Raw genomic sequence first — 16,450 nt, 5'->3', positions numbered from 1 at the left:
TGTGTGTGGGCACTGCCATTGCTGTGAATTCAGGGTGTTCCTCTGCGGCTGTGTGTTCACGAATGCAGATACTGCTCTTTTATCATCACCCGAGAATATCTGTTTTACCTTCCAGGTCTGACAAAGCTTTTAAACATGATGTCTTTGCAGGACGTGATCGGTGGAGCGCTGATTTCGGCTGTGCTGCTTGTGCTCTTGTATCCTGCGTGGGACATGATCGATCACTTGCTGTTAACTAGTCCCTTCTGTCCACTGCTTTCCATAGTTGTGCCTCTTGTCTTATGTTACAACTACCCCAAACTAGACTATTACAGCCCTACCAGGGGAGACACCACTACTATCTTAGGAGCAGCAGCTGGAGCAACTGTGGGATTTTGGTTAAATAACCAGTATGTTGCACGAGCCTACACCAGCGAAAATTTTCAGCTTGGATTTCCTCTGATTACCAGTAAAATAGTGGTGGTCGTGCTAGCCAGGTTCTTTATAGGGATCTTTGTTGTTCTACTGACACGCCAGCTCATGAAAAGTGTGGTCCTTGGCATGCTGGGTTATCGGTACAAGTTTCCCATTGGCGACCTGGAAGCCCGAAGACGCCTGGAAGTCGAAGTGCCGTATAAATTTATAACGTACTCCTCAGTTGGCTTCAGTGCTACCGTGATTGTGCCGCTGCTGCACGAGATGTTAGGACTGATGTGAGCGCAGCACCTACCTTACAAAGTAATGTATGGCACCACCATTTCAGAGATGCGATGAGTCAATCAAGGCTGGTAACTTGACCAAAAAGTGTTTTGTGCCTTTCTGCACTGGCCTAAAATACCTGATTCGGAAGAGTCATGGGAATTGCTGTACACAAGTAAGTTTGGGTTAGAAATCACTAATCCCACTGTGTCCCATCATTAGAGACCCCTGGCCCAGACGACTAAAGATGACAAGCACAGAGTACAAAGCCAAAATCCCTGCCAGAGCAGCAGCAGCGCCTGGTTTGCCGTGGGGTCGGGTGCTGGGAAGCGTGGCTGTGCCTGTGGGATGCCAGCCCCACGGGCTGCGAAACTGCCTGCCTGGCCACGGGGTTGCTCCTGCTGAAGAAGGAGAGCAAGCCAAGGAATGGCTCGCGTTTGGGGCGTGGCAGAGCGAGCGGCTGGTGGGGTGGGGGAAGAGGCAACCAGCCAAGAGTGAAGAGCCGTCCTTGGGGCACGCAGAGCTCTGTATGCGCCCCACTATCCCCTGAGGACCGGGGGGTGAATGAAGAGTGGATGAAGATGGGAAGGTGATGTGGAGATGGAGGGAGGTGGAGGCTTTCCAAGCGCTGGCACCTTCCCACTGTTGGGCTTTGGTGGGAGCGTCCTGCTGGCCAAGACAGTAGGTTTCTTCAGCAACCAGCATTGGTGGAGATCAGAGATGGCCACGCTTGGGTACCGCTGTGCATTTCCCTAAAGAAATCTGATCATTATTGTACTTGTTGCTTGTCACAGTGTCTTCTGACGGCACTGCCAGGCCTGGCTAGTTCTGTGTGTATGGTTTTACCCACTGCAATCCTTTAAAAAAAACAACAAAAAAGTAAAACAGAAGAAAAAAAAAATCTAACACAAAACATTTTAAGTGATTTGTAACAAATCCATCTTGAATAGTAATAAGAAAGCCTCCACTAAAAGATCCTTTACCTACATACGACCGAGCAGAGTTGTTACCACGATGTTGAGGCTTGTGTTCAAACTGTTTAACTCTCATTTAGCTTCCCTGTCTAGGAGATGGGACAAAGCCCTTCCTGTCATGCAGGGGCTCAGTGACAAGTTGTGTCCTTAAACCATGTTGTGGAAGGAGCTGAATGGTGACTCTGGTGACTACAATGTGTGGCAATAAGATGCGATCATTTTCTGGTGCTGCAGAGCATTAAGGTTGGTCTTCCGTGCATCTTGCAATACCGTGTATACACTTGTAGAATAGCAGTTGAGGAGTGTTCATAGGAGGGTTGTCGCTATAACTCAGGCTGCTTATTTAAAAAAAAAACAAACATCTGCTGTTGGACCAATGAGCTGTTGAGAAATACAGCGGTGAATGTGGTCTGCTTGGCTGGAAAAATGTAACACGCTATGACCGCAGAGCTTCAAGCATGCCCCCTGTGCCTTTCCCTGGCAGAATGTACATAAGCCAGCTTTTTAACCATGTACGCTTGTCTTCCTGGCTGCAAGAAAAATTAACCTGAAGAATGTAAAGGAGGTGCTTTGCCATCAGTTTGACTGCTTGGATAAATATAATCAAGTTAAAAAAATGCAGTTGCGAATTTTGTATGAGAAGTGGAAGGCGTGCACATGAAAGAGCCGTGCGATTTTAAAACCAGGTTGGTAGTCTCCAGAAGAAATGCTGGCAGAAATTTTGACCATTTTTAGATTTGCCCAGGCTGTGGATAAATTGCTTTCAATCAGGCTGTGTGGACTTTACCTGTGTACGCAAGCAGCTTCAATGAGTCTTTCAGCCGGGCACATGCCTGCTCCCACGTGCCCTTTGGTGAGCGCTGGGCTCGGGCCACCAGATCCATGGGGTCCCGTCCTCAGTCTCCCTCCTTCACACACACCAGAGAAGCGCTGCCATCAGGCCTTAAAACACCTTTAAACACCTTCTCTTAAGGGTGCTTTATGATGTACAGCTGCAGGGCAGAGTGGGCAGAGCCCTGTGGAGGGACCACACCACACTGGATGGGACCAAAATTGGGAGAAAAACCTGACAGCACGCTGAATGTTGAACCCGTGGGGTGAAATCAGTTAGTCCCAAGAAAGGCATGGTTTCACTTGCACATTCATGCAGTTTTATCTGTAAAATTTTTGTTCTGAGTCACAGCTATTTTATGCTATGAAAATTTTATAAATTATATATAAATGCTTGGATTTATAAAGTATGTGCACAGGTATTTTTATCTTTTATAGCATTCACCTGGATGTGATTCATGCAATACATGCAAACTGTACTTGGTTCAAATTTTAATATACCTGTTTTACAAAATTTGGTGTTTCTCTGTTCATTTTGTGTCCGCTGTTGCTACTTGTAAATGACTGATGTAAGGGGAATGAGTTGCAGTTTAAAAAGCCACCCACCTCTCTTCCCAGGCTGGCCCGCTTGCATCCCCTTGTCCCCTGCTCAGCCTAGCTGCGAGCTCTGGGTCCTCCAGGCTCAGCAGCAACATCCTGCTTTTTTTAAAACATAAAAGAAGACTACTGATGTACTCACAGCTATTTGTTATGTCCTTTGCAAATAGAAACACATGAGTTACCGTGTCGTCAGTGATGGGGGACACTTGGGCATCTGGAATTTTCTTCACCTGCAATATCTACCTGTAATAGACTAAACAGTTAATTGGAAGCCAAATTTGATTTTAAATGAATATATGCAATTACAGCATGAAATCCCATAAACTGCAGAATATTTCGTGTTCATTGAGGATCCTAACAAGGTTTCGTTGTCAAGGATGTGTATTTGAAACTGAGTAGGGCCATGTCCTCCCCTCAGCATCGCGTTCTGGCTGGAAGTGGCATGCCCGTGGACACCCAAGTGCCCACAGCTGATTGGGGTGAGCCCTGATTGCTGCAGCATCTCTGGGCTGGCTGGGACCAGGCAAGGCTTTCAGCTGGGCTTCGTGCTGAAGCTGTGCTCGTGGGACCCTCACAGCACCGCAGCCATTCCCGCAGGGCCAGGCTTGAAGAGGCAAGTCCTCTGACAAGGTAAGACACACCACCCTTTCTGTATTTCACTAGCCTGAAGCACCAGGTCCTCGCTACAATCCAGTGTGTGTCTTTGTGGTCTTTGGAAATGCTCCCCACCTCTTCATCCCCACAATTTGGGTGCCTCTGCATCTCCAGTGTGATGGTAGAAAATGAGGTTTTGTGGCCAGTTTGCTGGTCATGTTCTATACTCAGTATCACAAAGGCATCAGCTGAATCGTCTTGAGTAGGTATGCTCGTTTTTTAGAGTAAAACACTGCCTTTGATGTGAGTGGGGTAGGAGATAACTTCCAGATATGGACCGTCAGCCTTGGAGCCTGCGCTGTTGACTTCTTCTCGGTACTGGCCTGTATGTCCTGGTCCAGCACTACAGCTCTCCATCCCGTGGCCTTCTTCAGCTGGAAGGGTGGTGCCGAGACAATCTTTCTCTAAATTTCCTTCGTTATGCTGTCAAGAGGGATGTAGCAGGTATCTCACCCTTAGCTTAGTCCACTCTGTCCTGCCTTGAGGCTGCCTCCTCCTGACGTGCTCGCTCTGCAAACCGCTTTCCAGATGCATGGGACCAATCCAGGCTTCCTCCTATGGCAGGGCATCTCTGTGTGCTGGTCCCCCAGCACAGAACCAGCTTCTCAAGGCAGCGGCCAAATGTTATTGCAGCCCTTGGCAAGGATTAAAAACCAAACCAGCAAGCACTGAATTTGCCTGGTTTAATTTTCCAGCAGTAACTTTGTCGTGACCCCAGTCTCCTCATCCTTCCAAGCTTCTGGGTAAAACTGCAAGCAGGCTTGCAGGTTGCTTTTCTGGATACAGGTGATCTGATTTAGAGGATGGAAAAAAAGAAAATAGTCTCCAGTTTCAGTTTTAACCTTTCTACTGCCTGCTGCAAGTAGAAGTTAGGAAATACGGGTACATCTCCGAACAGGGTGGAAGTGTGGCTCTAGCAGCAAGCAGGATCTTCCACATTTGCTAAAACATGTGAGAAGCATGACCCTCGTTTGCTGCCACCGAGCTCCTGCTCCTGTCAGAGCACATCGCCTCGCCGGCTGCGTGCGCGGGACGGCGCTCGCCGCTCAGCCCGCGGCTGTGGCCTGCCTGCCGTCCCCGCGGCCACCCCGCTCGCCCTCCCTCGCCCCGGGCTCGGTTTCAAGGTCGCCGGGCGGTCAGAGGTGTCGCGTGTGCCTGAGGCTGTGATCCCCACGGCAGCCCTCTGGCAGCACCCGTTGCTTTTGCTCGCCCTATTCCATATTCACCTGCCAAACCGAGAATGATTTAAATTGCAAGCAAGCACGCTACCAGCCTGGAGATGGGAACAGTCCCAAGCATTACCTTTCCATAAACACTCACGGGCAGCAGCAACAGTGGGCTGCAAGCACTGAGACCTGTAGCTGGGAGCTGGAGCCTCAGGGGTTCTGCTGTTTGGAAAAGCACCTTTGCAGGACCGAAGCACAGCAAGGACAAACCCAAAAGTCAGTACTCGTGTCCAGCTGAAATGAACCCAGCAGTCACCTAGACAGCACATTAAAACGGGCTTTGACCTCTCTGTCACCAGTTCTCCAGCCTTTTGTGCTCGTGTTCAGATCCCAACCGATGACCCAGTACCCACAGCCAGCAGGAACAGGCCAAAAGTAATTCATAATTGGGGACCACTGGTGAAAAAATCCAACTTCCAACTCTTCCTTAAAGAAATACTCAAAGTTCAAAAGATGTTAAAAAATTGCTCAAAAGTCACCACCATCAGCAGACAATGTTTCCCTTGCCAGAGACCGTAGCTACACCACAGGGTAAAAGCAAAATTGTAATGCTCAGTGGCGCTCTCTAGCACAAAGCTGTGTGCTAGATACGTTGATTATTGAATACAGCTGTGAGCAAGCTGTAAATATCAGGTAATTGGTTTGGGGCTACAAAAGACAACACCCTGCAATAAATATGCTAGACTTGTATGAAGTGTCCCACTCATCAGGATTCACAGCTGATCCTGAGCACAGCACTACAGCAAAGCTTGAAGTTTAGAGCTACAGCCGCCTCTGGAAGGCTGCTGGCACCGTGTCTAGCTGTGAGAGGGGTCTGTGGTTCTGGAGAGGCTTTTTAACCTTTCTCTTGATTTTCTTCCTCTACTTTTAGCAAGTAATGCTACCTCCCCGGGACAGAGCTAATGCCCTGCTTGTGGAGCACTTAGCTACCGACACACAGGCAAATGGTATGAAAACAGAGAAGTGATCCCTAAAGGCCTCGCAACACATACCACTGCAGCTCAAGCCCTTAGTCTCAGCCTAATCTGGTCTTTACACTCAAAGGACAGTAAATTCACAGGAGAATTGGGACACCCAAAGAGTCAAAATATCTTGCGTAGAGAAATATATTTAGTGCACGCAAATATACCCGTACTCTGCTGAAATGCAAATCTGCCTTATTGCCGTCCTAATCCCCATGCATGACACAATAATAAACAGGGGGTTTTAATACTTACCATCTGCGTTACAGATTGCTTCCCACACTGTGAGCTTGCTTGGTTACAGTTGTGTAGGCATCACGGAGAGATATATCCTGCAAACGACAAGCTGGCTAATCCCTTGGGAGACTTTAAAATGGGAGCTGCAGTTTTCTCACTCTCCGTGGGCTCTGGAGTCAGTCGTGCAACGTATGGCAATAGCTATATTCTCATTTCACATCTGTCATGCAGAGGTAATTAAAATCTACACTTCCATCTGAGGGGAACCATAGGGTTTCCAGATGGGTAACTGTAGTGCATTTTTCATACTGGATTAACACTTGCACCAAAAAGCCTTGCCTGTTGCCCTCCCACCTGTTAAGATTACCGACAGGGCTACCATTGAAAAGCCGTTGTGGGTCCAGCGACTGGGAACTGCGCAGACATGCAGCTCAAAAAACTATGGGTTTACCTTACCCTCACCATTGCACATCTCTTCTTGTTGAGCCTGTGATTGTAACACCCTTCTCCAGCATCACCCAGATGTCCACCCTTGGACAGTCCCCTCCTGGGATCAGGGGCTATCTGGCTCTTACAACGGAAACGAGCCACAATGTATTGGCCTAATGCAAAATACTCACTATTTTAGCCTGCAACATTAGCAATGGTTATAATATTGCAAATGAGGGATAGCCAGCTTCATTAGCAAGTCAGTAAAGAGCCTGCTTCAGCATACTGAGCTGGCCACCCACTCAGTGACATTACACCAGGAGGGATGTATCGGGCATCGCCATGCTGGATGGAGCTTCTCAGTTTCCCAGATAGCAGAGGCACAATGTGCCAGGCTGCAGCATAACTGCTGCCAGAAAGCCACCTAGAGGAAAAGACTGACCTGCAAGAGGTTTTCATATATTATCAGGGGCAAAACTGCAAGAAAGGTAAAACTGTCTGAAAGCCGCGCAGTCCCTGCTGTACAGCCGGGGTTCAGAAAGCCACTGGTGGGGCTATGCGAGTGCAGCGGGACCACGCTAACTTCTGCAGACAAATATGCCAGCCTCAGTCAGACAGCAGCTTTGATATTTTTCAGCTCTTCATGCAAAAGACCGCTGGCATATGCTCTTAAATGCATTTCCCCAATTTGGTTTGGAGCTTCAAAAACCACTAGGCTTACGTCAACCATGAAAAAATTTAATTCCACCTCCTCCCCTTTCTGAATTTAGAATGATAAAGGATCAACAGTTATGTCTGGAGTAGGGAAGCAGATATTACACATATCTTGCTTACAAAATAGCTCTGGTTTTCATGAAACAAGTTTATTTTCCTCCCCCAGCCATTGATGAGCACATGACAACCGTACAGAATAAAAGCTCAACTCCTTAGTTCTGCTCACATTCACTCAACATTTGCTCTAATCAATTATCTTATTTCATGCAATAAGAAAAGAATGAGATTCCTGTTATGCAGCCATAATCAGTTACAGTATGAAGCTGTGTCTGTGGAACATTTCTGATTTTGAAAACTAATCATGTGCTCTGCCATTACATTTCTCTTATAAAACACTGGGCTTTTACCCAACTTCTTTCTCCCCCCCGCCCTTTAAAAATATTGAGGGCATGGTGTAGTCCGAGATGCCGCATTCTTACCCTGCAGAAGCTAGCCAAATCGCACTGTAAGGAACATATTTACCCAGGGAGCCAGGCTCTGTTTTTCTAGTTTATTGGAATATAAAAGCATAAGCAGATGTCCCCTGCAGAGAAAGACAAAAGAGTAGAGCGTGCTGCATCTGACAGTGGATGGCTGTAGGAGGATACAAGTCCCATCTTCACACGAAGGGTTCAATATTGATCTCTAGGGCAGAACACGGCATGGTGAGCTCAAACTTGGTGATAACATCGGGGTGTAGGACTCCAAGTTTCCCAATGCTTTGACCTTTGGCAAAGATCTCAGCACAGCGACCAGGAAAGAAAGCAGAGCCTGTAAAGAAAGTGAGAGAAAAATCAATATTTCTCCAGGCCAAAGAAGTCAATAGGCATTTAACATGGAGAACAAAGCTCTCAGTATTAAATCCTTCTCTGTGCTGAGATGCTAAGAAGGGGCTCTCACTTTCTTGCATTAACAGTTGTCATGATTGATAGAGAACGAGGAAACACTTTGAGTTAAAAATAAAATGTGAAGCCCAAAGCGTGGGCATTTTTCACACTCCAGTTGTTTTTGACGAAGTTACTCCTGTAACAGAAATTAGCACAGATAAGTCGAGTCAGAGGGCTACTGAAATAAAGAACTTTTGCAGGCTTCAGGCTATTTAACACCTGAATGTCTCCCACCTTACTCTGTTTAAGGAAATAAAGCTTACTGTCATCTAAGGGGTAGGTAGGCATGTCACGCTTGATTACATGTCACATAATTAGAAACAACCTACATTCCTCATCTGGAGAAGAGCTTTTAAGCAGTTTCATACACACTGTAAAACTGTGGAACAATGAACTACTCAAAGGAAGTCAAAGATCATCTTCCTCTTACCTCAAACCAAGCCCCAAGTTTTAAGTGTTATTTGGGAGTTTCAGAAAAAAAGTAGTTGAATTGGTCACGAAGAACTTGGAGGAGCTCTGCAGACTTTTTCACAGAAAGCCTTTCCTACCTGGGAACTTAACTGTGCATGTTCTTAAGGAACGTAACTGTGGCAATACGTTCAAGCTTGTCTATGGCAGCTATACTTGCATTTTATTTGTCTCTGTCCTGAGGTGAGTGGCATTTTGACCTGATAGCCCTTCAAAGAACAAAACCAAACCAAACCAGCAAGCTGCTCCTTCTGAAACCACCTCATTCGTAACAAGTGTCTGGAAGCAAGGCACAGTGCACAGGACCTCCAGTGAGTAGTGCTGCAGATGATGCCGTTAACTCAAAGGAGGAAAGGGGAGAGGATGAAACAAGGCCACTGAATCCTACAGAGCCTCCTGTAGAAAGCTGCCTCTGCCATGTTTTTTATGCTAGTGCTCTTGCAGAAAGGGAAGGGCTCTTTACTAGATTTCCACTCAGAAGTTGAAGTCAGCAGGGACGGCATCAGGGACCAGGCAGCTTCCCTGCCCTTACCCCTTGCTCTCTATCTTCATCTCAATAGGCTAAAATCCAGCAAAGCATTTTCTACAAGAGCTGGTTATTGAGTATGCGTGAGGTTGCATCAGTGCAGATGAGAAACGTCCCTGCTCTCCTTGCTTTTGTGCCAGTATGAAAACAACAGCCAAGGAGCTGCTTCCAGTCCTGCTCCCTGCCTGCTGCTGACACGGCACTCAGCCCTTTGGCGTCCTCTGCATCCCACAGAAGGATCGCACAAGAATTTCCTAATGGCAACTTACTCTCTGGTTGCTCCAAATGCTATTTAAGGTTCAGGATCAGCCCAGGACATTTTACTGCGTTTACAAGGAGCTATTGAAAAAAGGCAATGAAGTGCCAAATTAACCTCAAACCTCAGGAACATTTTCATGACACTCTGATCACCAGTGGTCAAGCCCAGAGATACATTCTTTGTTAGCTCCCCAGTGGAAATAGTTCATTTAAGAAGTGTCTCCTGGGAGGTTTGTAGTCATAACTTGCAGCTACAAGAATAAGAACAGCAATTACGTCTTTTTCTTGTCCAACTTGCTGCAAGTGCAAATTAACTTAAATGTGTACTTCAATTTTGGCTGCCTTGTGAAATCTGATGGCAGTAGTAAATGATCACAGTAACATTTACCTAAAGGCTGTTCTGAAAAATATTCAGAACCAGTATCTTTTAAATCATCATCCAGTTCCAGTCTTAGCTACGAGCGCAAACCAACTACTTACACTGGATATACAAAAGTGAAATTATCTAGCCCCTGCATGTTACTGGCACGTGACTCTAGCCAAACAGACAATTGCCACTGCCGAGCTGCACTATTCAAAACAAGTGTTAAAATAAACCTTGACGAAACAAATTTAGAAAAGAAACAAATGCCACACATACAGATCACTCTGCAGATTGTGGGTGAAAACATAACCTAAAAATAAAGTACCCTTGTAGTTAGTGGTAAAGGCTTTCCTATTTGTGAATAAAGCTGGTATTGTACCAAGGATATGAGCAGCACACAGTGACGTTCTTTTAGAAACTCGACTGTAAGCTTAAACTGGCACAAGAGCAAGAACCAAGCAGAAGTTAATAATGTTGGCATGGTACCCCACTATAAATTCTAGCAAAAAGGAGCTTTGACAATATGGTTAGTTAAAAAGCTGTGAGTCTGACTTGTCTGTTCTTCTGAGCTTCCTTGTGTGTAGCCTTGGGAAAGTTACTTTATCTTCTTGCACATCTAGACTCAATCATGAGATTTAACTGTTTTTAAACTTGTTGTAGACATCTGGATAGGGTCTAAAATAATACTGCACCCAGTCAATCTATGAAAGGCAGTTTCCAAGATCTGTGCCACTTCCCACTGTGTGAAATGATTTTAATCACCAGTTGTCAGTCTTATCAGAAGTTAGGCAGAAGGTGGACAGGCGGCTGGGGGACTTGAAGCCTTACCTGACCCTCACATCCACCACTACCGACCTTCCCTAGAAGGTTAACTTCAGTAGAAGTTCCCTTGCATTTAACCAATTAATATGCATTTGTGATCAATTTTGAAAACTGATGGCAATTCATGACATTAAATTGAAAACTATGAAATGGCTTAATGCTTATGGCATAAAATGAAGAATTACGTTAGCTAGAATCTTAACACAGATAAAATTTATCTGTTCTTACCATGAGCTTACAGCACAGCTTCATAACACAAGTGAACTGAATCAGTGAATCACCCCCACCAAAAAGGAGGTGGTGGCTCTCCACCTGGAGAGGGGAGGAAAGTGGGACAAGCTGTTGACTTGGCTGAAGCCTTTACCATGAAACGATACATTCAGTGTGGCTCTGAATATGCTGCTCCAGGCTATCGGTTAGGCATTCAGCCACATTTTCCGTCTCTCATGCAGCAACCGATGCTGGACCATGATGTTATTTATTTTACTTTGCGCTTCCTTGCAGTGAAGAGGTAAATATAGAAGTAATATAAAGGGGGAACGTTTAGCTCCCCAAAGTGCAGGAAGCAGGACCTTCAAACCACCTCTCCATTTCTAGTCAAGCTAACCCTGAAATGTTGGTTACTTCACTTCACTAGTGTGCCCACTGCTTTGCAGACATGGCACTTGCGGGGTATAATTCTGTGGCTGGAAGAGATCAGACAATAAGCAAACAGAAGTGAAAGAACCTGTGAAAAGCTTTAGGGTCTCCATCTGTCCAGCTAACACTTGGCTCTTGCACCAAAGAAACATGAGCTGAGGAATAGGTTAACAGAGAGTTTATGAACTCTGGTTAATAATGAAACTATTATTATGATAATTGGCTGCACTACAGAATGCTTCGAAGTATATTCCTGCTTGCCAAAAGGGCCTCCAGACTGCATCCCACAGATGGGGGTTCTAAGGTCTTCCTCATCTTAGTGACTCTCCCTTTGACCATACATGTGGTAAAGGAAGGAAGTTGGCTCACGCCTGAGACTGAGTGTTGTTGGTCCATGTATCTCTGCCAGGGCACCAGAATTTGGAGCAAATTTAAATTTCAGATCAAAAAATTCAGATGTTGAAAGGGAAGCACATAAAGAAAGACAAAACTCAGAAGAAACATGAAAAATTTGAGCAGAAAGGGGGGGAAAAGAGAAATGAGCATTTTTCAGCGTGGGGGAGTGCTTTGACTGAGGGACCAACCACGACTAGAAAAGGAGACCTGAGCTGAGGACAAGCTATGGGTTGCGGGAGGATCTGAGCAACCCACAGAGCAGGACAGCAAGCCAGAGGATTCATCAAAATAACTAGGAAACAAAGGTAAGCATTTTTTTTCCCCTGATTTGCATGTTTCTTGTATTATCAAGTAGATAGCAATGGTCTTTTAGATTTCTAGCAAAGCTTGTGTTATGGACTGGACTATTGTGTCAACTCTTGAAGTAAAGTATAAAACTTTAGTGTGAGAGTCAAGGCTGTACCAAAGACAGTGTTTATGCTACTTGCACATATGGGGAATCAGCAAAAATGCACACACTGTTACCTCGTTTGAATAAATCACACCATAAGCTGAAGCCCAGTGCTCTTAAGCTTCAATAAAGTCTTGATGCCAAAAGGAATCCAAAGGGTGCCTTCCCAGACAAGTTAGCAGCTGTGACCTGCAGCTTTTGAGCAGGAGTTCAAAGTTGACAGTAGAGTTTGTCCTATCTGCGTATGTAATATCATCAAGAATGGTATGGTTGTGAAGAGCATGGTCTTCCCAAAGAGAGCATTCGCTAGTCAAGCAGTCACCAAAGCACACCTGGAGGCACCATTATCAGTAGCTGTGTTTGCTGCTGGTGCAATTACATTGAAAGGCTGCTCTTATAAGTCTGGTTGGTTGTACCATCAAGTACATTGAAAGCCAAAATTCATTTAAAAATAATAGTTTACTATACCACCCATTTTAAGGATAATGGATTTATCACTCTTGATATAGTTAATCTTTCTGCTCTGCACACAAATAGTACTTCATAAACTTCACCTTGAAATCTAGTCAGAGATCGTATTGTCCTTGCTCATAGACACCTATACAATGCCAGAGGAAGCCAGAAGGTCTAGCAATGGAAATCCACCTCTTAATATGTCAACATTATAATTGGTAGTTATGAGAAGGGGTGGGGTGAAATGCAATATGCGTTCCTAAAGAAGAGATGCCAAAGCCAGCCATGTCTTATGCTGATAGACTACACGCAAGCGAAAGACAAAAGCTGCTTCTCGTGGCTGCAAGTAAGAATTTAATTTCCAATGTTCAGTGATGTAGAAATAATACCTTTAATTAAAGCTTCTGTAGCGTGTCCTCAAAATCTGTAATTGCTGCTCTGTGTTCAGGCAACAGGGCCACTTTGATTGCTTTGGGGTAATTCTTTGGCCAATAATCCAACAGAGCATGTAGTCTTTAGCACATTTTCTGGCTAATTGACCCTCAAAGAGCTCTGAGTTCCCTGCACTCTTTGTTGTCAAACACCTTGCACAGTTTCTTTTCTCTACCTTACTCTCCCTCCCTTTCAAAAAGAAATAGATTAAAGTAGTATTATAGGCCTACAGTTGCACTAAGCCTTCAAACCCACTTGCTTGGTCCTATAATTTGAAGGAACATCGGAAGCTGAAGATTAAGAAGGTAATAGAGCAGAGCTTATCTGGCCTCTGAAGTCTTTCATCTTAATTGTCCATCCCCCTAGTCAATCCAGCTGCCCTTTCACTACCTCATCCCGATTCACCTGGTGAAGTATGTTACCTGTGCTATATTGGATAGAATTTAGTTTTGTGAGGCTAGATGTTGTTTTTCTTTTTAGGATCAGGTTCTTCACATTTTTGACTAATTCCTCCTTTTGGCAGATAGGCTCCAATGCAAAGACACAGGATGCTATCAGACCAGACAGTATTTTAAAAGGCAACTACCTTTTCTTGCCCATGTACACAGTGCAGTCAGGCTCCCAGAACCTTATGCAAAACAATGGCAACCTCAAAATCATATCTTGTCATGGGCTGATTTTTCTTCAGCTTAACTTTAAAATCACAGGCACCTCAATTCTTGCATGATTTTTGGAACACACTGAGAGACCAATTGCTCTTTTAAGTTGCACATTTTCAGCAGTTCTTCCCCCATGTACTCTCATGCCCAGAAAAAACATGCTTTGGGATCAGTGGGATATTTATTAACTTTAGTTTCCTAGTTTGTAACTCCTGACTAAAGCTGTGCCAGAACAACCTCCACTCCCCAGATCACACCTAACTGTAATGACATGTCAGGAAATTCAAATCAGTACAATCAAATTTGAGCTAAGTGCTTTAGATTTATCCCCCCCGCCCCCCGAAAATAAGTAGTGCTTGAAAAGATGACAGCAGAAGTATCTGTATGATACGAATGAATATGCCCTCTGTCTAAAGGACATTTCGTTCTGATTTCTTCCTGTTTTTTTGCAACAGCTGCTGCATACAGGTCAGAGCAGAAGAGGGTAAAGGGACAATCAGTTACGTACCTGGACTGGTACGCTGGATATCCAAAAATGGAGTGGAATATTAGAGTCTTTGTGCAGACAATGAGATTAGGGAATATGGAGAATCATCCACAAATTTGCAGTGGTCAGTCAATTAATCATCTTCTCATGTTACAACTAAGTCAATGGTTGCATTTTTATTAATTTGTATCTTGGGGAGGGTGTGAGAAAAACTAATCCTTCTATCTCATAAGAACCCTCATATACAACTGTACAACTATTCTATTCTGTATTTGACTATATTTAAGACTACTTAGGGATCAGTGGTGTTGTTTTACAAATACAAACTTGGAATACACTGTAAGCAGTGGGGAAATAATCACAATACTGCTTGGGTCCAGAGTCAACTGTTTTTAGTCATGTTACAGTATGTTGCAGTGATGAACTGGGGACTGGTGTAGTTAGCAATCTCTTTCCTTCATTTGCCTCAAGAACAGAGACTAACAACAGAGACTTTCAGGCTAGAGTTATTTTTCATTCTTGCTCTGGAGTGCCCCAGGAGCTTTAACAGAGAATGTTTGGTGTTGCTGGATGTCAGGAAGTGGTTCAAGAACATAATAGATTTGGAGCTCCTCTTTCTTCGCCTGTGTTATTCTCAAGATTACAGCAGTGTCAGACACTTAAGACTGTATGGGTAAAATCACTGTGTTCCTGCCTTTCCTAATGAAAGGTAATATTTGGGTGGATGCTGAGGCTAAGGAAAGCGGACATTTTGGGTCACTGATCTGGGTAACAGGATTTCACGTATTCAGCGCTGGAGTATCAGGGTATCTGCTTAAATAACGCGTAAAGAAAAACTTAAATAGGAAACCTAGAAAGAAATCTATCGAATCATTTGTATTTTTCTAGAAATCAGTGTTTGTGTATAAAGCTTAATAAATTTGCATTTGTGTGGCGGTTGTGAGAAACAGCAATTCTACACTGGAGTTTAGCTGCACTGTAGAGTTATCATTACATAGCTAATCTTTGCTTTTAGGCTGGTTTTATCTGATTTCTCCAGACTTATCTGAAATGTTATACTTTGTCCTGTCTAAAAGTCACAAGCCTAAGCTGATATTGTGTCACAGCTATTTATAAAACTAGAGAATTCTTAATCCCAAATACAGCTCTTTTTTTTAATATTTCTTGCTATTTCACTTGAGTTAGAGAACACAAAGCTTTGAATATTAAAAAACTTAATTTCTTTCTGTTTCATGACTGTTTTCATCCCTCTTTAAATATCTAAAGGAATAATTCATCCTTGCAAACATCAAAATCTGTCAGAAACTAGGCAACAATAAACCACATTCTTTATGGTAGGGGGGTATAGCATACTCTATGTATGCAGAGTAAGGCAGCAGATTTTGGCTTTTGGGCTCTACTTTCATACAAGCATTAGAGAATAACAAGAACCAGCACTAAGTCAGTCTGCAAGTCTACTTTAGTATGTCATATTTAGTTTGCATGTTTATTCACTTCATGTCCTAGACCAAGCCATCCTCCCCTCCCAATGCCTTGACATTACTTGCTGAGATAAATTAACAGCCACCTGATGTCATGCTTTCACAGCTACCACATTTCATGCCTGTTAGAAAATGACTTGACAAACTAGCATGGAATAATACATAATTAAACGATGAATCTCAGCAGTCACTGGAACTGTTAATCACTTAGTTTTAGCAACTAAGATTTCTGTTGCAAACCAACACCTTGTGGCTGAAGCACATGGCTGCACCACTAGGAAAAGAAATGCTTGAACGGGCTGAACGTGAGCCAGCCCAGGACCAGAAGCAATACTGGGTCTACAGCAAACATGGCTATTCTGCTTCTGGACCCAAACAAGGAGGATCTTTGCCCAGCACATGTACTGGGTTGAGTCTGCACAAGCACAGCATTTCTTTGCTTTCTACTGTGTTCTAATACATACACCATAAGCAAAGGTAAAGTCAATTCCTTCACCGTGGGCAACAGAAATACTAATCTTAGGATCCTGCATTCACATCGATCTCTGTTTGAGCCAAAATCTTGCAAATTCCTGTTTAAAATTATATTGCATAAATAAATGTTAGAAAATGTATGTAAGGTTAAATTTGAAGCACTGCCCCTCTGCCTCCATATCACAGTTCAAAAATCAAACCAGATTAGAGAACTGCTTAACTATGAGCTGTAAATTTGACATGATCACAATTGCCAGCATTAGTATTGTAGTGAAAATGAAAGCATACAGACACTTAGCTGGCCTCCAG

The 16,450-nt window shown here is 44.1% G+C and overlaps 2 protein-coding genes across 4 annotated transcripts in view; one reads left to right on the top strand and one right to left on the bottom strand.

The window, feature by feature from the left end:
* The window catches only part of SGPP2 (sphingosine-1-phosphate phosphatase 2), a 39,431-nt gene extending 34,651 nt beyond the window's left edge, over nt 1-4,780 (top strand). For both annotated transcript variants that reach the window (XM_087739370.1, XM_087739371.1), the window contains exon 5: nt 151-4,780. In XM_087739370.1, coding sequence (XP_087595496.1) covers nt 151-696 — 546 coding nt within the window. In that variant the 3' untranslated portion in view covers nt 697-4,780. The remainder of the gene's footprint in view (nt 1-150) is intronic.
* A 2,653-nt stretch (nt 4,781-7,433) lies between these two features.
* The window catches only part of FARSB (phenylalanyl-tRNA synthetase subunit beta), a 41,775-nt gene continuing 32,758 nt past the window's right edge, over nt 7,434-16,450 (bottom strand). Inside the window, exons 17-18 of one of the 2 annotated variants that reach the window (XM_087739368.1) lie at nt 12,230-12,393; nt 7,992-8,115 (exon numbers count right to left, since the gene is read on the bottom strand). In XM_087739368.1, the coding sequence (XP_087595494.1) occupies nt 12,272-12,393 (122 nt within the window). In that variant the 3' untranslated portion in view covers nt 7,992-8,115; nt 12,230-12,271. Of the gene's footprint in view, nt 8,116-12,229; nt 12,394-16,450 lie in introns of both variants that reach the window. The other variant, XM_087739367.1, reaches the window with a different exon arrangement.

Source organism: Nipponia nippon, unplaced genomic scaffold, assembly GCF_047370975.1.
Source record: "Nipponia nippon isolate SJK-2023a ecotype South Korea unplaced genomic scaffold, ASM4737097v1 scaffold_7, whole genome shotgun sequence".
NCBI classification, from domain to species: domain Eukaryota; kingdom Metazoa; phylum Chordata; class Aves; order Pelecaniformes; family Threskiornithidae; genus Nipponia; species Nipponia nippon.
The sequence above is the reverse complement of the archived record's forward strand: the minus strand, read 5'-3'. Positions and strand labels throughout refer to the sequence as shown.